The following is a 26,999-nucleotide window of genomic DNA, read 5'->3' on the forward strand; positions in this document are numbered from 1 at the left end:
CCATTTGTACACAGGTGGAGGAAAAATACCAGAAACTTGTGCAATAACAGTGTTGTAAAAAACAGATCACAGCATACAAAAGATTATATTGGTTTTGTAATTTGAGATATGCATTTACGGGAAGGTCATACAATAAGTCTGTTAAGAAATGGGCCTCTTCAATTTTTAGAGTTCTGGCAGCCCGCTCGCAGCCAGATGGCAGCCAGCTAGTTCCGGTTCTGATAGGAAGTCCCGTGGGCTGGGATCCCAAGACAACGCAAACCTGCCTGAAGTTTGCAAAATCGAACGCCGGGCCAGCTGGCCAAATTTAAACATGCTACCAGCATGGCAGCGCCCGGCGTGGTCGGCGTGCGCTCGGCGTGCGCTCGGTATTGTCGGCCCATTTGTGCGTTGCCAGCTTCAAAATATATAGTTGCATTCAGGGATACAATCACTTTCAGCAACTCGGCGCAGGACACGCACTGGGCCAAGCTCACCTTGTGCAGCACAACAGATGGCCTCCGACGCGGCGGATGACAAGATGTGAAATGTGCGTAAATGATTGTATACAGTAAAAGCGCGTTAATTCGAACCGCAAGGGTAAGCCGCTTCAGTTCGAATTAACGAAAGTTCGAACTAACGAAAGCGAAGGAGAGCAACAGTACACTGCGATTTGGAAGCGGTAGGGCATGTCAGAAATTTGGCGAGTCAAAAAGTGATGGCGTGTGCCGCGGGCACACGCCATCTTCGAGTCGAAGCTCTGGGTCCGACTGTGCCACACCACCGATGTCCAATGAAACGAACGTTAGCCGAGGCTTAACACCATCATAATTAATCGCGACGGCCGATGCCTCCTAAGCTGAAAACAGAGGTGCACAACCGATGAAGACTGCCGAGACAAAGACGCTGAACATGTGAAGGTGGCGAAGGCCCTGATTCGTTGGTTCTTGATTGCAAGCGCAGCTGCGACGTACTTGATTCGCTGTGTTTTGGCGCTTGCCGTGCCATCTCCGCACAGCATTAGCAGCTGTACAAGATTTGCGAAGCCTCCGAGATTCGCAGCGGGCAAGAAGTCTCGGAGGTTACGTAGAACGGAGAGGCGGCAGCCGCCGCTGCCTTCTAGCTGACCCCGCGTCGGTTAGATTTTTTTCCGATTTTGCCTTCTCTCGCCGTTCTCTCCGTTTCGGAGGCAATACAGCCTTGTGTGTAGGCAGTAGGCGCGTTTCTCTGGCCGTGTGCCAGGCGAGCGTAGTTCGAATTATCCGTGAGGGAACCTTCTCGTGTTCGAATTAATGGACTTCTTTATACATAGACTTCTGTGGAGCTTGGCCGGACCAAACCGTACAGTTCGAATTATCCATAAATTCGAAATATTGAAGTTCGAATTAACGAGCTTTCACTGTACTCGAAAGCGATAGCTCGAGGATCCCTGCTCGCAGCGATCACGTCGCCCACAGGCGCCATTCATGAGTTGGCATTGTGTCATCACGAGACATGAAAAAGCAGGTTATCGGGTGCGTCTCATACGCATAAAATGTCGTGCCGACCTGCTTGGGCTCGATTTCAGAAAGTTTGTTGTGGCTGATTGTGCTTCTCATTTCGATCCTAAGGAGCTGGGGACGCGGCTGGCGCATGAAAATGCACGCCGCCTGTTACCAGCGAAACGTTTCACACGAAAAACAACATTGCTCGCGATCATCAGAGCAATAAGCCAATGTACGTGTGTCTAATGTACCGAGTGCAATCAGTGCATTCGTAGATCAATGGCCTGCAGTGCGAACACATAACGGCTTCGAGCTGCCACCTAAGCATACTACGGAGAGACAGAGCGAACATGGGCTTCGCTAACTGCAGGAAAAGGAGATATATACATACGCAAGATATGTGAAAAGGAACGCCACCAAAGAAAGACGAACCCAAAATATTCCGCAATGTGTGAACAAGCGTCTACAACTTGCGTGGAACACGACGCAGATAACATGCACGCATGAGAGCGCGGTGTGCTGATCACTGCTGCGAAGAAGCCTTCAGAGAACATACACACATACACAAAAGCTTCAAACGGTTCACCACTGCTCGTATCACACCGCTTCGCAATGTGGAATGAAGCGTTAGCACCTAAAAAGATAACGCTAGAAGTAAGGAAATCTGAAGATCACTGTAGACAGTTCGCTAAGTGAGGTAAATTGAAGTCCTGAAGCGCCCGCGTTGCAATCCCTGAAGTTCCCACAAACATGACAGCGAGCGCCCATCGTCTCTTTGAGTCATCGGCTAGCCAGAGAAATTCCAGAGAGCAGCCAGACCAAAATCGTCCTGCCAGGTTCTGGCAGCCCGCGGGTAGCCAGAACTGTCCAGCCCGAGCAAAATGAACGCCCGGCGGAAATGTGTAGCGCTGTGGGCGGAGCAACCCGAGAAAAACGAGGACGCTCTGACTGGCTCTGGCAGCAGCCCGTGGGTAGCCAGAAGTGGAAAATCGAAGAAGCCCAGTGAGTTTCACAGGGGTATATAAAAAAAAAAGTTGTGGAAATTATTGTCCAAAAAAAATAAATAATACAGTTTCAGTTTGTAACAAAAAAGACAAGGTATAATATAGGTACCACAAGGGATGTTATTAACAATACATGCAAGCATTGCGAGGCTTGTGTAATGTATTTGTTTATATTTATACTATGGAAATGTCATCTTCTATTACGCACAACTGTACCGGCACAAAAGGGCAAGAGAAAAGGAAAAACAAAAGAAGGATGTCATGGAAAGAAGTATCTCAAGCGCTTCCTAAAAACAAAGAGAAGATGATTGTTCCATTTCGGTGGTTAATAAAGGGATAAGATTTAGTAAGTGTGGGATTTGCCAGCTCATCAATTGCATTCCGTAGTTAGTTGTAGTTCTTATTGTTCTTAAGCTAATGTGCCTTAAGTTCTTTCAGTGTTACTGTATAATAATAGAAATAATTCATGGTCAAATTTATAGGATATAACTTGCATTTCAGACAGCCTTTATTTATACATGAATTGCATGCATAAGATGTTGTCCAGCCTAATGTAGGCTGATGTGTGATCGTACATAGATAAGTTGTGGATTAAGCAAGTTGTCTTTTGCAATCAGTAAAGGATATTTTTATTGGTCTTGGAAAGTAAAACCCCATACTGACAAATAATAATTTAAATTTGAATGAACAGTGCAGAATTATAACGGTTCTTTTAGGTTTAGTGGCAACCACATGCGGTGTCTGTTTAGCATTCCAGTAGTTCAAGCAATGTTCTATTTCAAAGAATTAACATGGTATGTCCAACGAATGTTCTCATGAAACTGTATGCCTAGAAACGTGTATTCTGAAACATGTTCTGGTGGCTGCGATTGAAAATGTAAGACTCTGAAGAGTCAAACTGGGTTAAGATAACATGTAATGATAGTTGATTAGCACCTAACCATTCAGCTACATTGTCCAGCCAATCGTTTGCTAGAAGCTTGAGCGCATGTAGGTTGTTAGAAGAACACAGATGTATCGTCCATCTAAAAAACAATGTCGAGAGTCGTTTGGATTAAAACAATATCGTCTATGTCGCGGAGAAATCCCTGCCTTGATGGTGTACCTTGTGGAACACTTAAATGCAACATATTGAGACTGCTTAAATAAGTAAGTGTGTATTAGCTCAAGACAGATTCCTAATATTCCATAATGGGGAAGTTTTTCAATGCTTATATTGTGTTTAATGGAGTCGAAATGCTTTCCAGATGTATAAGAAGATACCTATAGTTAATATTTGATTTTCTAGCTTTGTTACGAGTTTATCATGAATGTTTCAAAAAGGAGTTTCTGTACAGTTATCTTTTTTAAACCTGTATTGATTAGGCGATTTTAAATTGTACTTATGAAGATGGCCTATTATCCTTAAAAAAAATGGCCTTCTCTATTACTTAAAAAAAAAAGAAGGAGCCTTATGAAGATAGCTTATTATCCTTGAAAAAAATAACCTTCTCTATGACTTTTGAAAAAAAAGGGGGGGGGCGGGGAGAACTGATATGGCTTGCGATTGTTAATCATTAGCTGCTCCTCTTTTCTGCAGAGGAGTAACCCTTGCTTTTTTCATTTTAACTGGAAGTATTCTTGTTGACAATATAAAGTTAGTAATATTGCTAATAACTTCACATGTTAAGTCAGAAATGGCATGTATTAGAGCTGCTTTAATGCCATCGAATCCTGTAGAAGAATTTTTCTCTAGAGCATTTATCATTTTAAATGTTTTACGGTAGGATAAATAAATATGGAATGAGGAAAATTAACGCTGGCAGATCCTTCACATTGCGCCAAGTCTTCTGCGAGTCATAGTGGAATTCTGAAAACTTATCGGTATAGCACTGAATCAGTGCTATACTAATCTTAATATCAGTGCCTAACCTATTTCAAACAATTTGTACTCTCGTGGCAGAGATAAATGTTTAGTTTGTATGAACTGATCAAATAATTTATTACGCGCTTTAATTCTGTTTATTATATCAAGGGTTATCCAAGGTTCTTTATTTTTTTTTATTTTTTTGTTTGTAACTCTAGGGAATGTGCTTATACACAATAGCGGTGGTAGACACCACAAGACTGTTGACTGAGCTTGATTTTGGTGTTTTGCAGATAGTGCTTCCTGTTTCTCGCCCCTGCATTTCAAGGTGTGTTCCATGCTTGGACAATTAGACAAGCAGCGTGATCCCTTCTGGACAATATCACGAATGTTTAGTGACGCGTGCATGATCGCCACCAAAAGAAAACTGATCCCATACTTGCAGTTGAAATCTTTATTCATTCGCATTACTATGCACACGCTTAACAGGAGTATTGGTAGTCTCGCCTCTGCATATGCGCGATGCCTGCAGCATGTTATAACACGTACTTAAATGAGCGTAATTTGTAATTTGATGTCATTGTAAACAAGGCTCCCGTGCGCAAGTCGAAACTGCTTTTATTTGGGTATTTAGTGTAGGCCTATTTGAATTGAGTTCCTTTCTTGCCAAGTGGGTTTCCGTTGAACAGTGGACTATAACAATTACATGCAGGTTGTTTTACCACATAGTGGAGAGTGATCGCATTGGCACAAAGATACTGCAGGAGATGAATCGTCAGCAGCTGCCAGGCGAAGTCACCTTCATGCCTCTGAACCGGCTGATGTACAAGGATGTTGACTACCCGAATAGCAATGTGAGTGTTTCAGCATATATTGGTCGCAAAATACACTAAAGCCCTGTTAACTTCAAGTTGTAAAACTGGAAAAAAAATCAAAATAAGATGAGTTTCGAGATAAGACTAGTCATGAAAATATAAGTCCATTAGATGCATAAACATTAAAGAACCTTTTTGTGGCCGGCAGTAGCTGCTAACTTCTCACAAATGCTCAATATAGACCTTCTCATCGGGGAAGGAGGAGACATCTGGCAACCAGCGCGCTGCAAGCCTTTCCTCCTCTCTGAATTGTGCGAGCTGGAGCACTGCTTCTTGAATGCATTGCCATGACGTGGTGTGGAATGATTTGCAGATGTTTTAGCTTGTTCTGTGAAATAGTTAATTGATGTTAACTTATACGAAGTCATAGTGAAACCACTGTGTAGTCTTCAGCTGCAGCTATAGCTACAGAAAGTGGTAACTCTTGGCTACACAAACATGCAACATGAATCGCCAGCCATAGTGTGCGTCTTGTTTGAGCTATTCCGGTTCTATCAGTTCCCGCTTGGCGAAGAGCTGCAGCATCTCTGGGTTGGTGTGGTCACCGACGGACTCGATGACGACTGCCAAAACATCTGAATAATTGGGAGTCTGAAATAGCTGATTGACACAAAAACAAGTGACTTTCTTCTACAACTACCCAAAGGTCTGCTGTATTTTCGTGAGGCTGTGTGGTGCAGCGCAAAGCAGGACAGGTGATTGGGAAAAAACGAGGACGATCCCTTCTGCCAACTGAAATTTTATTGTCTGCTACAAGGTGTTATATTGACAAAACAGAGGGAAAACAACATAAAATTATATATATATATATATATATATATATACACATACATACATACATACAGTGGAACCCCGGTTATATGTCCCCCGGTTTTGCGACGACCGGGGTTTTACGATGGATTAGCGCAGTCCCAACGAAGTCCCCATAGAAGCAATGCATTAAAAACCCTGGTTATGTGTCGAAATTTTACGCCTGACCCCCGTTATACAACGACCCTCACGAAATGCGAAACATGACGGCGGACGAATGAAAAGTGCCGTGGGTCTCTTTCCTCGTTCCGTCTCTCCGCATGCGGAGCGCTTGACACCGCTCGACCGCTTCGTTCCGGCGCAGCTTTCTTCCCTGCCTCGTCTCATTGTTCGTTTCGTTCGCCCACCAGCAGCCGCCCGCAAAGCTCGCTGTGCTGAAATAGCGCCTTTTCTTCTTCACAATCATTTTCTCCCTTTCTTCTCAACAGTGTCGCTTCTCGTTACATTGGGGAAGCGTTTCTCTCCTTCCAGTTTCCCAGCAGCAGATCGCCAGCAATGTAGCGTGGAGAGGCCTAGGTTTATCGCATGTGTTCTTTGTCCTAATCCTAGCGACCAGTGTTCAGCGGAGGTTTTGAGTGGTGTGCAACAACGCGACGCATGATGTCCTGAAAGCGGACAGTTCTGTTGCTTGGCGATAAGCTGAATATTATCGAAGAAGCGGAAAAGGGGCATGGAGCCACCAAAGCCAGCGTTGCCTTGGACCTTAAGATACCTGTGTCCCTCCTTAAGATGATACTGGCAAACAAAGCGGTGACATTGCAAAATGCTAACATGAGAAGTTAGAAAAAGATCTCATCAAGAGGCCGCATCAAGCACGGAGCTCTGCGATCAATGTCAACGGCGCCATTCTAAAAGAAAAGCCGGACCTTGTGGCATTGCGTCTGGGCATTATTATATAACTTAATAGTCATGGTGCACGAGTATTTGAAACTTGGAATATTCGATTCGAGTTCGTTTGGGTTCTATTCGATTTGAAAACCACTTTTTCTACTCAAAATACTTGAACCTGTGAAAATTGCTTATCTCTGTTCTTTAAGTCGACTTCGCCTTGCGGAAGCATACATAATGTATTGCAGGGAACCACATTGGGTGTGCAGTGAAGCATATGAAAAATAAGGAGGAGGCACCCTCGCGAGGCCCCTGCTGGTGTTTATCGCTACTTCACACTATCGGCTAGAGCACCCACACTGTGCTGCCTTTTCATGCCTCTGTGTCTGCTACTTGATCTGGCTAAGTGCCATGAACGGTTTCTAAACTAGAAATATGACCTAGTAGCAAACTTGACAACCTTTTTAGACCTTCGTTATAAGGTAGTTCAGGTACCACCAGGATGGTTCAATGGCAAACTGGTTTTAAAACCTGCCTTTAGAAGAAGCAAGCAAAAGTTCATCACCAAGGAAACCAGATTTGCCCTGAAGAACGAGATCTCCTGAAGAGGCTCCTTCCAAATCAGTACTGTCAAATGACCTTGATAAGCTCATCAACAAGCAGCAATTTTCATTTGCTTGAGGCAGCAATTTTCACTGCCGCAAGCACAGGTAGAAGGTAGGCGCATGATTACATTTTGGGCCAAGAAATTCTATAGACCGTTTCATCGGGCGAGGAGGATAGGGCGCGCGGAGAGCCTTTCCTCCTCTCTGGCTTGGGCGATCCGGCGCGGCGTTGCTTGAAAGTATTGCTGTTGCATGCTGCGGAACGATTTTGAGATGTTTTAGATGGTACTTTGGGAAATTTACGCCATGTCCGTTCATATAAGGTCGTCAGGGAAGCCTTTCGGTGCATCGGTAACTACAGTAGGCGGAAATATCTTTTGGGGGCGCAAAAATGTGACTCGTTTTATCAGCCGCGGTGTACGCACATTATCAGTCGCGGTGTGTGTATGCGTTGTGAACTATCTTGCTTTTATCAGTTTTAATTCAACAAAGAAAACTGGTGTCTCTGTATTAGCAGCATGAAATGGTAAATCTGTTCAATATCTGATCGCTTCACGTAGGGAGTAAAACATAAAGCATAAGAGCGTATGCTCGTGCACGGCCAACCTAAGGATACCACGAAACATCTAAGCGGAAGGCGCAAACAAATATTTGTGATGCACCGGCATCGTTCTCGCACATTTCCAGTCTAGTAGGCTTCAAATTACCATATGTCTACGGTAGCCTTCCTGCATGAGGCCGATGGCGCTGCTCAACACAGCAATCACTGCGGTTGGTGAACCAGCACGGTACATATGTACGCTGTGCGCTTCAGCATTGCCTTTTTTGCCTGCATACAGCCATAATATATGAGGGATCGCATAAAAAAGAATGTGATGCCTATTTTTAAGGACAAAATTTCCGTAATACGTGTGAGTGCGTCGTAGAAAACGGAACGAACACAACTGAAAAAGAAATTCGGTTATCATCCTCTTTCTCGAAAAAGCAAGAGAAAACGGGCTAACGTCGCAATAGGGCCTCACATGGTCACGCCGCACAACGTTTATAAATATATAACCACTGATGCGGTATGCTTGGACCATGCGGTGTATATAGAACAAAGATATATATAATCCAGCACCTACCACTGCTTAGGATGCTCGCGCAGTTCGTAAACAGTCCCTTTGCTGGACAAGCGTAATTCAGACAGTAAGGTATGCTGCTATCACTTGCCAAAACTATTTTATTCAGGGGCGGAAACCTCATCCATCGAACCAAGTAGTCACGCAATGTAACCTGCAGCGAACAGTTTGAACGCTTGTCAAAGTATAACATCACAGCTCCTATCGTAGCAGAATGATACCCACACTCACGCTGTTACGATCGTCGCGTATGTTTCATGGCTCCTAAATTGCAGCTCAGAAATAGAGAATAATACTGCAATAAGGTCACATTAGTGATTGGAACATTCAGAAATACACAAGTGATTTCCAAGGCTGATTGTAGGCACGAATATGCATGTGCGCACGCATCGCGCTGCGTGCTCCGTCCACCTCAACGCCAGCAGAAATTCCGGCCATGACGCCTTAAACCACTTCAGCACGTCTCACAGAACCGTTTACCACGTAGAAGACGCACGTCATACTAAACACACCGCACGACCGCGAAAACAAACGCCAGAACCTGCCGCCGAGCGTATACGTGTCATGCAAAAGACCGCTTTCACCCAAGCCAGTATGCCGCTGCTCATAGGCGGCGCCACTGCGTTCACAATATGGCGGCCCCTACGAAAAAACAGTCTATATAAGTGGGGGTATAAGCATGGTGCCGACTGTTGGCATCGGCTAGCGCAGGAATAATTGCCGAATTCAGGCGCTAGTGCGTGTGTTATCAGCAGCTCTTTTCAGTGGAATTGTGACATGCGAAATGATGGCCGCTGCTCTCAGAACATGTCAAGCAGCCATCCTTCCTTCGTGACAGCATTAATTAACTGTGATTATGATATTGCCAAGCAAAAGTGTTGTACTAGAAAATTTTGTTGACCTCAAACCATAATTTTTCTGTATGGTATTTGTTGTGCAATAAACTTGCATTTTTTTTTTATCTTTGGATGGTGAATAGAATTGCATTTTTGCAAAACCAGTAGTATTTGTAATTAGAAAAATGTTTGATTGGATTCGTGCTTGAGCTTGATGATTCGAATTTGATTCAAAATTGAAAATTTGATATTCGCAGAACCCTACAAGTAATCATGGTTTCAGAGAAACCCTTACAAGGTTTCTTTGTAGTTTCAAGCTACAGCTAGGTGGATGACAATCTTTCCTTTCATTAACGTTCCTTCACATTAATGGTTTCTCTAGAACTGATTTTCTGTAGCCTAATAGGGTTTGTTGATGTCGAGTAAAAAAGCCTTTGTCTTCATTTGCCTGTATTTAACTCGTGTTGAGCTCCTAATTCCTAAGCAAACAATTCATGCTCTAAAGTGTATGATAGAGTGTGCACGCGCGACTGAATGAGGACTTTCAAAGACACAGATATACAGAGACAGTGCTACTTTGAACTGTAGATTTTATTTTTCGCATGCATTAATAAATATATTCCATACGAGCGGAAGCAAATGTGCCTTGCACACATGTACCATGCACCACTGAATGTTTTTTTTTTTTTGCTGTCACGTTTGTTTCTGCTTGTGTGAAAATAAAATCTATAGTTTAAAGTAGTGCTGTCTCTATGTATCTGTTTTTTTTCTACGTCCTCGTTCAGTCGTGCTTACACACTCTATCATGGATTCAAACCAACTAGCCTGCCAACACGTCTTATCCAAAGTGTAAATTTTTTTTGCTTCCAGAGCTCCTCAAAAATTCCCTTGGCTGCTTCCATCCCGGTCTCTGTTGTGTGGTGCACGATTTGAGATGGGCGTTTGCAAGCAATTGCATTTAATTCCACCATTTCACGGTCTGTGCCTGCAGTAGTTTCCATTTATTGCCTTGGTATTCTTTCATGGCAACAGTAAAATTTCGTTATATTGAAATCGCGTTAAAAACACTTCCTTTTAATTGAGGTTCAACATGCGTAGCGTTCTACAGACAAGACATTACAAAGGTGAAATACTTTGTTGTATCGAGAATATTGTTATATTTAATTTCATTATATTAAGGTTTAACTAGATTTTGTTGTCCTTTTTATTTTTTTTTTTTCAGGATGCCATTCCTATGATCAGCAAACTCAACTTTGACCCAAAGTTTGAGAGTGCTATGAAATACATATATGGCAAGACTCTAATATGCCGCAACCTGGAAGTGGCCACTCAAATTGCACGCACATCAAACCTGGATTGCATCACTTTGGACGGTTAGTCAGGCTCAGTTCTCATTGCACAGCTAACCATTCAAGCTTTGGGGCCACATGTGACTAGTGTATAATGTGAACTGGAAAAATTTATGCACCATCATAGTTTTTTAGGTTAATCCATGCATACCATGTTATGGATAGTGGTTGGTGCTGTAAATGACTGAAATAGGTGCACTTCCTGCAGTTGGGTGAATTGTTGGCTTCCTGAATGCTGTTTGGCTGCTAAATGAGAGGGTTGTGATAAAGTTGGATCATTTACATTTCAAGATTTTGACAATTTAAAATAGTGCTGTTGAAACCACCTATAATATTCCCAGATATAACAATACATTGTTATAATGACTACATTTCAGGGCAGTTTATTTAATCTATTCCAGATATAACAAACATTTTTCAAAATGTCTTTAAAGTTATCACAAACACTATAATCTCAGTCATGATAAAAAATGAGGTGAAGACAAAGTTAAAATATAATGAAATATATGTGATTGTTATGCCAATCAGGAAACTGCGCCAAGAGGAGGAACCTTCTACAGTAGAACCAATTTATAACAAACTTGATAGTTCTGTGGTCATTGTATAAATAGTGGTCGTTATATCAGTAGTTCATTGTACAGTTAAACCTCAACATAACGAAGTCTGTAATACTGGCACTTCACTGTATCGAAATTTTGTTATATTGAAATTTCATGTTTTATGCAAATAAGTAAGTTGCCACCGAATTTTTCTTACCACTGAAGGGCATGCAAAATTTTCTGAATTATCGGGCAATCGGAAATAACAAATTTCAGTGAGAAAAGACTTCCATTTTGTTGACTTTGTGTGGCGGTGACCAGAGATACGGTTTCATGCCATGTTGGTGATTCTTCACATCCACAGTGCGAAATGAAGCAAGCCATGCTTTGGCGTCCACTTTGCCTCCGTGGCTGATAATGCCACCCGCAGTGGGACAACGCTATCGTAAAAATTGCTTTCACTAGAGAGTGAATGCTTCGTCTGTCTCCCGCTACAACGCATCTCTGAAACTCGACATTACACAATCTCCAGCAATACATGCGCAAGAAGACAGCGCAGGATGCCATGCCTCTTAGCTCACCCAGTCTTTGCACATGTGATAGATAACTCTAAAACAAGGCGTGCGGACTGTGTATGTGCTCAGTGATGTTGATAGCTGTGCGCAGCCACGCTAAAAACAGATCAATGCCAACCTGCCGCCACCCCTGCCCTCTCCCTTGCTTGAAGTTGGTGCCCGTCTTGGACGTGGCTGCGCATGGCTGTAAGCACCCTGCTTTAGAGGTAATCTGCCGCGTGTGTAAAGAGTGGGCGTGCCCAGATGGTGTGGCACCATGTAAGCCGTCTTCTTGAATGTTAGGTATTGGAGGTTGCGTAATCTCGAGCTTTGGTGAACTGTTGAAGCTAGAGGCACACGAAGCATTCGCTGCCCTATGCCAACGCTTTTCCTGATAGCGTTTCCCAGTGGGGACGATGCTATCAGCTATGGGGGCAGAGTGCATGCGAAAGTGTGGCTGGCGTCTCCTAATTCGTACCGCCAAGAAAAAAGATATTGTCGACATACACGGCATGAAACCGTATCATTCGTCGCCGGCTCCCAAATTTATCAAAATAAGTTGTTTTTTCATTCAAATTTGCTTTTTTCGATCGCCCAATAATTCAGAAAATTCTGCAGCCCCATTCCATGCAAGAAAAATTGATCGGCGACTACTTATTTGCATAAAAGGTCGAATTTCAATAGAGTGAAATTTTGATATAACAAAGCAAATTGCTGATTTTACCAACTTCATTATATCGAGGCTTAACTGTATTTAACGTAAAATGTTAAATATTTTGTTACATTAAAGTTCGTTGTATCTAGGTTTAACTGCATAAGAAAATTTTAGCCCGAATCACTAGCCCTACCTCAATGCCGAGGTCAACCTCCGGCTGTCTTTTGGCGCAAAACTCAACTTCCTGCGTGGCCGCAAGCAAGTGATCTTGACCATACGATGTTAAACACTCTGCAGGTAAGGTCTGCGACATTTCGAACAAGCAGGATATGTTTATATCAACTCACAGCAGCGTTGAAATGGTTTGGAGATGAAAGCGAAACTGTGTGTTGAAATCTAACAGACCGAAGTGTTCTTCTGTGTCAGTACTGCTTCGTATGTCCAGAAACTTGTGCACAATGCACCAGAATCAGTAAAAATATTATGTTTCCGTGGATGAGGAGCGCACAATGTAGGCACCATCTTGAAAACAGCAAGCACTCATTGCTCCAACCACGGCCTTCTTTGTAGGCACTCTATAAATCCCCACGCCGTGGAAAAAAAAAAAAAAAAAGCGAAAGTTAATACCTATATTGTTTCTGAATAATAGATGGCACTAGCAGTTAGAGCGCAGTCGGAAAGCAGCAAAATATGAATTTGCAACCAGCGATGACGGGTTATCGATAGGAATAGGCATTGGCAGGAAAGTGTTTACCTAGGTGGTGAGTCAGTGTGGGCTGAATAGGTACAGGCTGAGCTGTTTGACAAAATGACAAGTTTTTGCCCATCTCCATTGTGGCAGGGGACCAAGTGTCGCACAAGGGTGCCCTAACGGGAGGCTACTTTGACACTCGACGGTCACGGCTGGATCTGCACAAGGCACACATGCAGCTCATGAAGGAGATTACTGAAGTGGAGAAGCAGCTTGCGGAGCACAAGCAGAAACTGGCTGATATCCTCTAGAGTGCATTATGATTGCGGGTGTGTGAGCATCACAGACAGTCGTGGATCATATCGGTTACAATGCCACAAAAAGAGATGAAAATTTAAAAAAAAAATTCACCGATGATCACGATACTCCCTAACGCGAAATTTGAGTGCAGCTCTATACATGTTTTCATTTTGGGATATATTGGCTGGCGCGAACAATCTGTCACGTGACACGTTGCAAACGGAGTGAAGCGTTGCACGACTGAATGCTTCTGGAGATTGGAAGAGGCAGCGCATGGGTGATGCGTGGGTACAATTCGTAGCAGCCGCCGCAGACAGACTTCACAGATCTCGTAGCCATTATCATCTCGTTGCCATTGATCTCGTAGCCATTGTTGCCGCACTACGCTTTATTTCTCATGCTTTTGTCATACCCTTCTCCACCACTTTCTGCCTCACTGCACCCTCCTCTTCTGCTTTCCCCCTCGTGTCCCCTGCTGTGCTCCGCATCCTTGGCTGTGCTCGTTCGCTCGACGCTTGCAGCAGGAACGGGTGCCTAGGAGCTGCGCCTTAACCCTTTCAATGCCACTCCCGAGATAACTCGGGCGACCACACATGCACACCCCCTGCCTCGCCCGAGTATACTCGTTTTGGCTTTTTAACTCACTCCCTGCCGCTCCCGATAATACTCGTCTAAAAGAAAAATATACAAGCATGTAGCGCCATCTATGGAGATCCCACATAAATAACATAAAACCAGTAGGATGATTTTTCAACAGGTGGCGCGCATGTTTCTACGTCCGCGTCGCTTCGTCTTTGTCGCGGCAGAGCAGCCATGGCGAGGCAGCGTTCCACGTGTGTCCGCTCTTTGATGGACGAAGAAATTCAAGAACTGCTTATGAATTCGGACTCCGACGACAGTGACAGCGAGGAAGCAGCCCATCTAAGTGCCTTGTCGAGTGATGAGAGTGATGAAGAGCCCCTACCACCGAGAAATCCGCGAAAGAAGAGGAAACTTGGCGAGCGGGATTTCTGCTAGAAGAAATCTCCTCTACGTAGCATGACAATCTACTGAACCGTTTCGATTTTCCCTCGCCTAAATTCATCTAACAAAATTTTAGATTTTTACCTCCTTTTCTGAACACATAAGCAAAGTCTGCCCGACTCTTGGCCAATCCCCGCGAGTGGGTAAGCGCCAAACTCATCCAGGACATCATCATCATCATCATCATCAAGAAAGAGTTCAAACCCCAGGAGCATGCTTTCGATCCAGCTCACTCAGGAATCTGCAATGACGTCACAGCGGCGTCCAGTGAGCTCGAGATTTTTGAAAGTTTGTTTACGCCGGACATTGTGGAAGCAATTGTGGACCAAACGAACATTTTCCAGTGCCAAGTACGTGCCGCGCTGACACCGACGCCAGGATCACGTATACACCAGTGGAAAGATGTGACTCCACGTGAGTTTTATTTATTTCTTGCTGTCGTAATGCTCATGGCTCATGCAAGAAAAGGCAGCATTGCGCAGTATTGGTCCACGGATCCCCTCTTGAGTACACCTGCATTCTCGAAGCTGATGAGTCGCAACCGCTTCCTCCTCATTTTGAGGTTTCTTCATTTCTCCAATAATGAAGATTAGATTCATGGTGACAGGCTGCACAAGGTGCGCTCGGTTTTCTTGACGCTTCGGAAAAACTTTCAAGGTGCGCTATCTCCATACCAGGATGTCTGTATTGACGAAAGCCTGCTTCTTTTCAAAGGGCGATTAGCATTCAAGCAATATATCCCATCCAAGCGAAGCAGATTCGGCCTAAAATCATTCGTACTCTGTGATGTGAAGACAGGCGTAGTGCTGGACATGGTGTTGTACACCGGATCCTCAACTGAGATCAACGATTCTGAGATGGGATATGGAGCCTCAGTTGTTATCACTTTACTGGACAAGTACCTGGGCAAAGGGCACGTCCTCTGGGTTGACAATTGGTACACCAGTCCCGCCCTCTTCACCTACCTTTTCGAAAAGAAGACCAATGCTTGCGGTACAGTCCGGAAGAACCGGAAGGGTATCCCACGCGATGAGAAAAGACTGGAAGAAGGGGAAACCAGCGAGATGTGCAATGATCAGCTTCTCTTCGTCCGCTGGAAAGACAAACGTGAAGTGCTCATGCTCACGACGAAGCATAAGAGTGGCATGGTAGAGTCCCGGAAGGTAGACAGGAAGACGGGTGAGAACAAAAGGATTCCCCTGTGTGTCTCCAAGTACAACATATGCATGGGTGCTGTAGACAAGGTAGACATGGTTGTGACCGTGACCGGCACAGTCACAAGGAAATGCATGAAGTGGTACAAGAAGTACTTCTTTCACCTCTTGGACGTTACCATCCTCAACAGCAATTTACTGCAAATCACAGCTTCTGGTAAAAAAAGAAGCATGGCAGACTTTCGACTCGAACTTGTCCGCCAGCTAATCGAGAAATACCACGAAGGAAACTCAAAGCCAAAGGGAGGACGCCCGTCGAAGGGTGAAGATCCAACACGGCTGACAGCGCGCCACTTCCTGTCTCTAATACCGCCGACTACCGCGAAGCAAAACCCAACACGAGTCTGCCGCGTCTGCGCTAACACACAGCATCGACCAAAGCAACGAAAAGAGTCTCGCTATCTGTGTTCTAGCTGCCAGGTGCCGCTTTGTGTGGTGCCTTGTTTTGAAGAATACCACACCAAAAAAGTATTCTAAACACCTGGACATCCTAATTAGCAGATAATTATTGCTAATTAGTTAAGTGCCAATTTCTTTAAGGAAAACAGATATCTGTGAGATAATCCAGAATAAAAATGTTTACATGACCTTCAGAGCATTGTAGTGTGTTACTAGCATAAGATTTTAAAGAAACTAATATGTAAAAAAAAACCTGGCAGGGAGTGTGTGGCAGTGAGGAAAAAACCCGGCAGTGAAAGGGTTAAAGACCCATGCACTCCTCGAAAAAGCCGGCCCCAACATGATGTCATGCATGTGGCATTTGTGCATCAGACATGTGCAATGTACAAATAGTAGTGAGAGCAACTTTCTGTGACGAGCTGCTTGGCAAGGGGCAGGAACAAAAACATTCTGGTGTTGCATAAGGCCCAAGTGTAGACATGGAGTTACGGGGTGAAAGTGTAGACACAGCACGCATGCTTTTAACACAGAAGCCAACAGGGCTAGACATGTTGCACTTTCAGCTGAGTGTGGGCCGAGGAAGCACAATGATTGGCACAAGTCGTTGATGTAGCCACACTGGCTCTTGCGGCAGTTGGCATTGCCCGTCAGCTACACATGCTGGATGAGATTGAAGTTGCCATGACATTGGTCGTGTAGCCAGGTCAGTGCTTCTTCCTACAATGGCATTGTATTTTCTTTATTTTCTTTATTTTCTGTATTTTCTTAACAGCAGCATTCGTCAGTCATCTGCATGTGTTGAGATGCATATTAGAGAAGAGGAATTTGTGCTTGCCTTCTCGCACCATTGCCATCTCGGCTACTAATAAATCTTAAAAATTCTTTCAGGTTCTTTTGACAACTCCTAGTATACAACCAAAATTTCCCCCAAGCCTGGGCGTTTCCCTCTGTGATATTTGTGATATTCAAAATGGTGTGAGGTGAGATATACTCCTCCATCAGAGCTGAGTAGGATGACATGAGGAAGAAAATCAAAGGGTCGTGGTTATTTGCGGCGATGAGGAAAGTTGCAGTAAAATAGGGAGGGGGGCTGGACGTAAAACGCTAAATATTGTTGAAAAAGTGGCCCTACTTTTTCCTTCTTTTTTGATGCTTTGTTGTGTGCTGTGCATTGCTGCTAGAGCCATGACATGGTAGGCCAGAGCTGTGATCCTGGCGAGAAGACTGCCTCCGAAGACTTTCGATTGAATTTGTGACTGTTTTTGCGGCATTCATGGGTGTAGCATTTTTCAAACATAACCCACTGCTCTTGCCTGATGGCAACACCCCTTTAAAGAGCATCTTTGTTTCCTGATGCAGTTGTGTTATCTCAAGCATTCTTGGGTTGCCAAGTTCAATTGATAGGCCGCTTGATATTTTAGTGCAAAATGAGTTTTGCACTGCCACCAGCCATTTTGTTTGTTTTTGCCATTTTTTTAGTCTAGCTATGTGGGAAAAGGCCAGCAATGGGTTGCATTTGCTTAATTACGGACAGCATCAAATTTTTCTTCTATGTGGTATGAGATCCTGTTCATCTTGGCTTCAGCATACATTTCTCAACAGTGCATGGGTTCATGTGGACATATGGTTTGCACACGTTAAATGTAGGAATCTCCTTTGAGGATGTGCTCTTTGCTTATCATTGCCAAAACCATATAATCCATTTATTGTTAACAGCTAAAACTTTCTCCACTGTATGTAGGCACATTGGTTGTCCGACATTCTTTTCAAATACCTGAAATAATGATGGTTGGAACAGGGGTGCACTAAATAAAATGGCTTTATAGTATTCATTTTAAAATTCTTGACTGTGTGATTATGTGCAGTGCACCTGCAGTACAGTTATGATTGTACCAGGCATCTCTACCTAACAGCACCTTTGTTTAGTGCTTTGTAAAATTGTCTTCATTTTCATAATGAAACAAGCACTTTTACTTTATTGTAGGTATAGTCAGTGACTTGTGAATATTTCTTCTGTCTGCAATAAACGGGTACTGGCATGAAAGCTGTCTACTTTGCAACTATGTATGAAGCCTCAATGCTTTGGGAATGAAACAAATAGCCTCTTGTAATGCGACCAGTTTCAAGTGCACCCAAACTCTTGTCAAGTGCGTCCATGTAATCTATCGCGCTCCACTAATGTATCCACACCTTGCCGCCAAAAGCCATTGGGCGAAGAACCGACAGCAGAGGCTCAATTCTTGTTGAATTGAGAGAAAGGCTGAATAAAGGAGGAGATTGGCATGTGTCCTTCAAACACTGGCTGGCACGCATGAGCAGTTTGCAATGCATTGTCTCACTTATCCTGCCCTGAAGCTGTAATGAAAAGGGGATGTTTATCTTGTGGTCATAGAATTCAAGCTTCATGCCATAATTGCAAAGTGAGCAGACTAAACAAAATTGTACGAGAGGACTTTGCTTGTTAGACCAGTAAACCACCTCGCTGATTGGGCATTTGATCACTGGGGGTCAAAAGCTGAAATTGGGTCCACGGGCAACTGGCCAACAACTACCACGAATGCCTGCACGAAGTGCGCTTTTTCGCTTGCTTGGCGTAATGGCAAAAGCTCCCATGTAGCCAGAAAACTCCAAAGTGAATACACGCATCACTACTTCCACTTGCTGCTTTTACATGGCTTGCACACTGTAAAAGATCCATATAATATAGTTCGCAATCATTTTGATAAACCTGCTTCGAAATGGCATGGGCCAGTCACTTATGGAATTATTAAGTTGAAAGCATATTTTTATTGCAGTGAAGGTTAATTATGTACTATTTGTTGTTTCATTGCTTGAAAACACTGGCACATCTGTGAGAGTAGCACACTTGTCTGTACAGCTTTATGTGGCCACTAAACCCATACATTATCATTACAGTCTACACTCGTTACAATGGACCCGTGTACAACAAGCTTTCAGATATAACGGACCATATTTCAAGCTTAGTTCTACCTATTTTATTAATGTAACGAAGTTTGCTTTTAACAGATCCTGCTACAGCAGACTATCGGTTAAAGTGGACGAAATTAGGGGAAATGTATTTTCAGGATCGGGCATATAAAACGTGCTTTTGCTGTGTCTACACAAGCTGACAACTGACTTGCAAGGGTCAGCCGACGATTGCAGCTCAATATCGTGCACGCGAAAGAGAAAGGCGGGGTTGAAATGCACCGTCTTTATTTGCGCGCGAGACACCAGGCGAGGCAAGGGAGATGGGGGTTCTACTCTAGTGGCTGCTGCTTACGGCGCGGCTGTGCAGCTGCCATATCTTGAAAGCGATCTGCAATATGGACAAAGTGCTCGCCTGTGCAGGCCTCATCTTCAAAGCGATCTGCGATTTGGACAAAGTGTTCCTAGTGCTGGTAGCTTTGAATGTGCTGTGCTTTCCACATTTGGTTCGCGTTGAAGTTAGAGACAGCACGAAAATGAATTCGCTCGCTGCTCCTGCAGCGATTCCTAACTCCAGCATTTTGACAGCGACTTTCCGCGGTCATCGAGTGGGATAAAACGACTATCCTTTCTTTGCATAGCTGTCTGCTAGTTTTCTATCGCAATCGATGCTTTGCTTTTCAGGCGACACTGCGTCTTTTTTTTGTTTGTTTTTTACTTTAAATGTTCGTCACCCACTCTTTGCAATAATGTTGTTAGACATGACGACCGAAGTTTCAGATATTACGGACTTCAGATAAAACAGACGTTTTTTTTTTTTGTCAGATTATCAGGGTCCATTGTAAAGAGAGTCGACTATATGTGCATGGTCTGTGGGAGCTATTCGGCAAAACAACCACAAAGTCGGTGTGGGTTTTTAAAAATAAAGATGCATTTTTAACTCCATGCAAGAAATAAATGATGGTACCTACAATGCGTTCTTGTAGCAGCACAAAATGCCGTCCGTTAGCTGCCTGCTTTAAACAAGTCTGCTTCGAAGAATCAGGCCACATCGGTAACAGCAGTGTTGCTGAAAAAGTCATCATCATCATCATCATCATCATCAGCCTGGTTATGCCCACTGCAGGGCAAAGGCCTCTCCCATACTTCTCCAACGACCCCGGTCATGTACTAATTGTGGCCATGCCGCCCCTGCAAACTTCTTAATCTCATCCGCCCACCTAACTTTCTGCCGCCCCCTGCTACGTTTCCCTTCCCTTGGGATCCACTCCGTAACCCTTAATGACCATCGGTTATCTTCCCTCCTCATTACATGTCCTGCCCATGCCCATTTCTTTTTCTTGATTACAAATAAGATGTCATGAACTCGCGTTTGTTCCCTCACCCAATCTGCTCTTTCCTTATCCCTTAACGTTACACCTATCATTCTTCTTTCCATAGCTCGTTGCGTCGTCCTCAATTTGAGTAGAACCCTTTTCGTAAGCCTCCAGGTTTCTGCCCCGTAGGTGAGTACTGGTAAGACACAGCTATTATATATTTTTCTCTTGAGGGATAATGGCAACCTGCTGTTCATGATCTGAGAATGCCTGCCAAACGCAGCCCAGCCCATTCTTATTCTTCTGATTATTTCCGTCTCATGATCCGGATCTGCCGTCACTACCTGCCCTAAGTAGATGTATTCCCTTACGACTTCCAGTGCCTCGCTGCCTATTGTAAATTGCTGCTCTCTTCCGAGGCTGTTAAACATTACTTTAGTTATCTGCAGATTAATTTTTAGACCTACTCTTCTGCTTTGCATCTCCAGGTCAGTGAGCCTGCATTGCAATTGGTCCCCTGAGTTACTAAGCAAGGCGATATCATCAGCGAATCGCAAGTTGCTAAGGTATTCTCCATCAACTTTTATCCCCAATTCTTCCCACTCCAGGTCTCTGAATACCTCCTGTAAACATGCTGTGAATAGCATTGGAGAGATCGTATCTCCCTGCCTGACGCCTTTCTTTATTGGGATTTTGTTGCTTTCTTTGTGGAGGACTACGGTGGCTGTGGAGCCGCTATAGATGTCTTCCAGTATTTTTACATATGGCTCATCTACACCCTGATTCCGTAATGCCTCCATGACTGCTGAATGCAGCAGTGGCGTAGAGGTAGAACACCCGCCTCGCGTGCAAGAGGTCCGTGGTTCGAATCCCGGTGCCGGCAACTTTTCACCGGATTAAAAAAAAAAAAAAATCCGCATGTTGATAAAATTGCACAAACAGGCCTGGAGTGTGGCCTGATCCCGGTGACCAGAACCGGTAACGCACTCCCTCACCAGAGCAGGATTGGCCACCCTGGTGCAGTATTTGGCCACAACCTCCTATATGAACACAACAATCGAACACAACAAGCTGAAAAAGTCGCTGTGGTCTAAAACCAATGTGTTGCTTGTCATTCTCTGCTGTCACAAGTTTACTGCTACTTCTGTAAGGCATCTAAGAGCAAATCATCCTTAGTAGAGTTTGGCATGTTCACAAGACGTCTGTGCTCACGACACATTTTTTAAAAATATTTATGCTGTTGTTCCCCACCCTGTACATCTTGTCTGGTGGATTCACATGCTGGCAGGTGTGTGACCACTGTATGTCACAGCTTATTACACAGTTTGTTGGGTGCAACACACTCTATCAAAACATGGTCTTTTTACAGCATTCTAGCATCTTGAAACTCTGTTCTCCTTTCTCCTCAATTATGTCACCACCTTGTTACAAGTCCAAAAGTTACAATCTTAGTATGCTTTTGTGAAGCCCAGTTAGGTATTTTATAAAGGTTTAATTCTTCAGGGATGAAATCAGGGTATCTACCAACTGGGAAAATCGGTATTTTTCAGGGATTTTAAATAGTCTGGAAATACTCAGGGAAAATCCGGGGAATTTCTGCTTCTATCAGGGAAAATTTGCTGTAACTTTATTGAAAGGGAACGAAAGTTACGCTAATGCTAGCTCGAATGACACAGAGAAATCGTAACAAATTCTCTGTGTCGCCCTGTCAGCTGGAGCAGTTGCCAGTGTAGAGTCAACGACCAATTTTCCGGACTTGCCCGATACTTCGGACAGCTTCACAGCACCACTACGTACTCCATAGAGTCAGTGCATAAGGACGTCTGAAATGTCAGACTCAAGAACCCTTCGTCGTCTAATTTTTCGGACTTCTTGCTGTGATTGCAGGTCCGAAACATTAATCGAAGCCACCTCTGCCGTCATTTTGATTATCTTGCCACCTCAAACCGGCGCTGTCGCATACAAATCCACTGGCAGCCGTAGCCTCCACCGTGGCAGTGCTAGACCTAGCTGCTTCTTTGCCATGCTTTTCATTGAAAGAATTCGCCGCTGTCAGCAATGACATCGACTCCGCCTTTGTAATCCTCGCAATTGGCTTCGAAGCTCGGAATGCATGGCGCGTTGTATAGTACCGGTTCCTGAAAGGCAGCTTCGCCACGACGCAGCGATGTTACGTGTTGAAGCGTACATGAAGTATTGCGGTGAAGCTTAACAAGCATGGGAAGGGGCAATTGTCACGAGACACAGAATGTATTCCATAGTTATACATGCATGCACCCGCCATCTCCTGTCACAGTACGAGCACCGTTATGCCTAATAAGTGTACTGGCAGGCCTTCAGAGCTTTTTCCCAACGTGCATGTGAGGATTTGAGCCCTTAAGGGCAGTAAAAGACGTGCATTCATATCTTCAGATGGCCTGATTTGATTATTCGGACATTTTTGTGGCCATTAGGGAGTACCAAAAATTGGACGTTGACGGTTCAACTGACTAAGAGGATGCTTCAAATGGTCCGTGGGCCAAATGCGTGGTGGGACGAGGACAAGAATAGAAGGGACCTATGCATTGAGGAATGAACGAGAAAGAAAACATGCCGCTGCTTCTTTGAAGGAGCGTGAGCTAAAAAAACAAAGTGTTGGCTGACGCCGAGATGCAGGTGTCCCTCATCATAAGCAAAATTAACTTTAAAGCAGTGCAACCCAACACAGGTGTAGTGTATCGGCTGAGAGAATGTCAGGACAGTTGAGGTTGACTTTCCAGCTGCTGAAAGAGAATCTCACTTGTAGCAAAGTTCGGGCCTCGTGCCAATGAGCTTGCTCTCAGTTGATAGAAATAGTTCATGTTCCAAAATATTTGCTTCTATGTGCATCTCCTTTCTATTAGAATTTAGAAATGTTCAACCCAATTTGCGGTAGGTTTCACCATTTTTTTCAAAGATATTTTATTAGCTGTGCATCTTACTAACTCCTCTATTTTGTTTTCTCTTTCAATAAAATAGACACTACTTTTTACTATTCAAACTTGATTAAGTAGTTTTTTTAATTTTTAAGGCGAGAGCCATCCAGGCTCATGTTAAAGTTTGCGTCAGCAGACATGACCGCCGGGCTGTCCGCCGAAGCATCATCACTCCATGCGAAGACAGATTAAGGACAGATTAAAGAACGAAAAATGATTGATAGTGACAGTGAATGATAATGTTATAATACAGATTGGTAGAGGTTAGTAATAACTAGTAATGACTTGTAAAGACTACTAATGAATCCGAAATGACCAATATGTCTAAAGACAGCTTGTAATGACCACAATTTATTAGAAATTACTAGAAATGTCTAGTAATGACGAACATTGTTTAACTGCGCGAACAGCCGAACCACAAAGACAGAGAGGGACAAGGACTGCGCCCGTCCTTGTCCCTCTCTGTCTTTGTGGTTCGTTTGTTCGCGCAGTTAAACAATGTTCGCCAATATCTACCAACTCGCCCAACAACAAGTTCTACTAGTCTAGTAATGAGTAGTAATGACTAAAAAGACTGCTCATGACTTGTAATGACTATGAAATGACCAATATGTCTAACGGTGGCTAGTAATGACCACAATTGATTAAAAATGACTAAAAATGCTAACGAGTGAGCAGTAATTACTAATAATGACTGAAATGACTTGTAATGACTATGAAATGACCAATATGTCTAACGATAACTTGTAACGACTACAATTGATTAGAAATGACTAAAATGCTTAGTAATGACCAGTAATGACTGAAATGACTTGTAATGACTGCGAAATGACCAATATGTCTAACGACGAATTGCAACGACATTTGATTAGAAATGACTAAAGATGCTTAGTAATGACTGAAATGACTTGTAATGATTACTGATGACTATGAAATGACCAATTTGTCTAACAATGGCTTGTAATGACCACAATTGATTACAAATGACTAAAAATGCTTAGTAGTGAGCAGTAATGACTAATATTCACTGAAATGACTTGCAATGACTTGTAATGACTATGAAATGGCCAATATGTCTAATGATGGCTTGTAATGACCACAATTGATTACAAATGACAAAATTTTAGTAGTGAGCAGTAATGAGTAAAAGAAGGAAGAGAAAGAGGAGAGGCAAAGAGGGGAGTGATAAGAGGAGGAAGAGTAAGTAGGCTTTCGCCGTTCTCCTTGCAATGTTTTTTAACATGCTTACCAGAGAGTGACAGCATCGGGAGACATGGTTTCAGCCCATCTTGAAATTAAAGTTTTCTGTCACTCAGGGAATTTCGCAAAGGCACTCAGGGAAAACCTGGAAAACTCTGGGAATTTAGAAATGTCAACTTGGTCGATACCCTGGAAGTTCTGCGCCAATTGCACCATCTTCTGCTAAACCATCGAACTGTGCCAACCTGCACCAAAACACCAATTTCAAATGAAGTCTCCAAATTTAGCAGGATGTGCGTGTTCAGTGGCAACCACATAGCCATAGACATGAGTTGGCTAGTGCCTAGCCTTACAAGCCAAGCCGAAACAATCTGTTTCAGCGTCGATGTCCTCGGAGTGTGGGTGGGTTTGGTGGCGTAATTGTAACTGGGCTGCAAGAAAATGAAAACAGTTTTGTGCTGTACTATGTATTGCGAATGTTTTATATAAATGGTTATGTATTCTTGTATATGCGGACCAGCTCATTTCGTAGGGTAGTCGGGAAGGAAAACCATGCTCAATTAACAAGGTAGTACAGCTTTCTCAGCGCATAGCTCACCAGCTTTGTTACAAATTTTAGCACTCGCTTTCGTGCTCTATTGGTATAGATCTGCATCGATTAATGGGCGAACACCATGTGTGGGACATTCTAAATCTGTTTTGCACTTGCACCACATCGGGCTACAGGGATGATAGGGCAGTCACCGACAAACAACCTGCCTGCTTTCATGACACTTTTTGGTCACAAATATCCAATGGCAACTGCAGTCGTTGTTGAAATTTCCACTCAGGCTGCACTATTTGCTGAAGGGCCACACCACACAAAATCAGACTTTTGCTACCGCAGGAAGCAAACCAGGGATGTCAAGTTTGGTATTTAGTCTACCTTAGCGACCAAATGGTGATCTTAATTAAAAGGTCGTCGAAAATGCGAACCTCCGAAATTGCGTAGCTGGCAACGATGTTCACGATGCGACTTATACAGGTTGAGTAAAAAAATATGGCACAGTGCACAGAATATTGGTCGCAGTTTTGCATTGGCTTTATGATGCCAGTGGCAGAACTGTAAATAAGCCCAAATAATCGAGCTCATTCAAAATATTAGTCGATGCAGCAGATCGGAAACCCAGTGAACATGTTTATCCCTTTATGGTTGTTAGAAATATTGTAAGTGTTCTTTGTCTGCAAGCAGTGTGAATACTGGCCAGCGTGCTATCACAAGTACGTCACTTTACATTTATTCTGTGGTATTTTGTTATTTTAACTGAAGGTCGCCAGGAATTTGAAATTACCAGTACTAGGCGAACGGCGTTCAATGTACCTTGATAGGTGCTGTTCATGGTGGCCACTGTGAATATTTCTTGTCGATTGTGCATGAATAGATATAATTAGCTAACTTTATAAATTTACCTAATCAATGAGATGTCAATGAAAACCTGGATGAGGTTGATAAATGACCTATAACAACATTTAAAGCAACCTAAGATTCGTGAAGACCTCTTCCTTAACATAAAAGAAAGCTCATGTAATAAATAAGATGGCATCAATCCTAATTTACTAGATCACAATGTTTCCGTCTGAGACTGCTTTTATCACTGGTGCGGGGGACGCATTGGCACATCGATTTTTTTTTTGTTTTGCAAGCATTTTCTGTTTGTTTTGTTTTTTGCTTTTCGTTTTTGTCACAAAAAAGGACAGCAGAAGACCAAGGTTGCTATATGTGCTGTTATCGGCCCTTTTTCGATGTATTCAACAAACTTTCCATTGGCGCCTTATTGAATAAGTAAGGTAATAAATGTTAGTTCAGTAAATATTATTTCTTTGTTCACAATGAGAGAAAAAAGAAAGTTCAACTAGTATTAAGTAAAGCCCATCAACATAGAGCGGATGCTGTTCATGGAAAGCCTTTGGCCATATTTTTCTTGGCCACATTCAGTTGGCACATCTGGTATGCAACTTAGTAGTCATTTCTGAGAAACCCGTATGGGTTTCCATTCCTCCAAGTTGGGTTTCCATTCCAATGCTAGAATTAGGTGGATGACAATTTTTTCCTGTCATGAATTTTGCTAGCCTTGTGGGGCTTCTGAAGAACTGATTTGCCATGACCTAATAGTGTTCTGCAAAGCCAAATAAAGAACACCTTTTCTTCATCTGCCTGTATTTCACTCATATTAACCTTTGCCAAGCTGCTCCAAGACTCGTATTTACTGCTTCGAAATGGACAATTATCTTGTTGGGTATCTCATGGAACTGAGTGCTGTCTGTGTATCTGTTTCTTTCTACGTCCTCGTTCAGTTGCGCTTACACACTCTATCATGGATTCAAACCAACTAGCCTGCCAACATGTTGTAACCAAGGACAATTCATCCTCCAAACTTGCTCCAAAGTGACAAATTTGCTGCTCCCAGAGCAGCTCCAAAACATCTTTGGCCGCTTTCATCGTTTACTGT

At 43.4% G+C, this 26,999-nt stretch overlaps 1 protein-coding gene across 5 annotated transcripts in view; it reads left to right on the top strand.

The window, feature by feature from the left end:
- Window positions 1–26,999, top strand: part of SMC3 (structural maintenance of chromosomes 3) — a 573,351-nt gene that overhangs the window by 269,804 nt on the left and 276,548 nt on the right. For all 5 annotated transcript variants that reach the window (XR_011511201.1, XM_070531360.1, XM_070531363.1 and 2 more), the window contains exons 16-18: window positions 5,026–5,167; window positions 10,611–10,761; window positions 13,327–13,476. Coding sequence is in view for 4 of the 5 variants with exons in the window: in XM_070531360.1 (XP_070387461.1) it covers window positions 5,026–5,167; window positions 10,611–10,761; window positions 13,327–13,476 (443 nt within the window). In the remaining variant the exon portion in view is untranslated. The remainder of the gene's footprint in view (window positions 1–5,025; window positions 5,168–10,610; window positions 10,762–13,326; window positions 13,477–26,999) is intronic.

Source organism: Dermacentor albipictus, chromosome 1 (genome assembly GCF_038994185.2).
Source record: "Dermacentor albipictus isolate Rhodes 1998 colony chromosome 1, USDA_Dalb.pri_finalv2, whole genome shotgun sequence".
NCBI lineage: Eukaryota > Metazoa > Arthropoda > Arachnida > Ixodida > Ixodidae > Dermacentor > Dermacentor albipictus.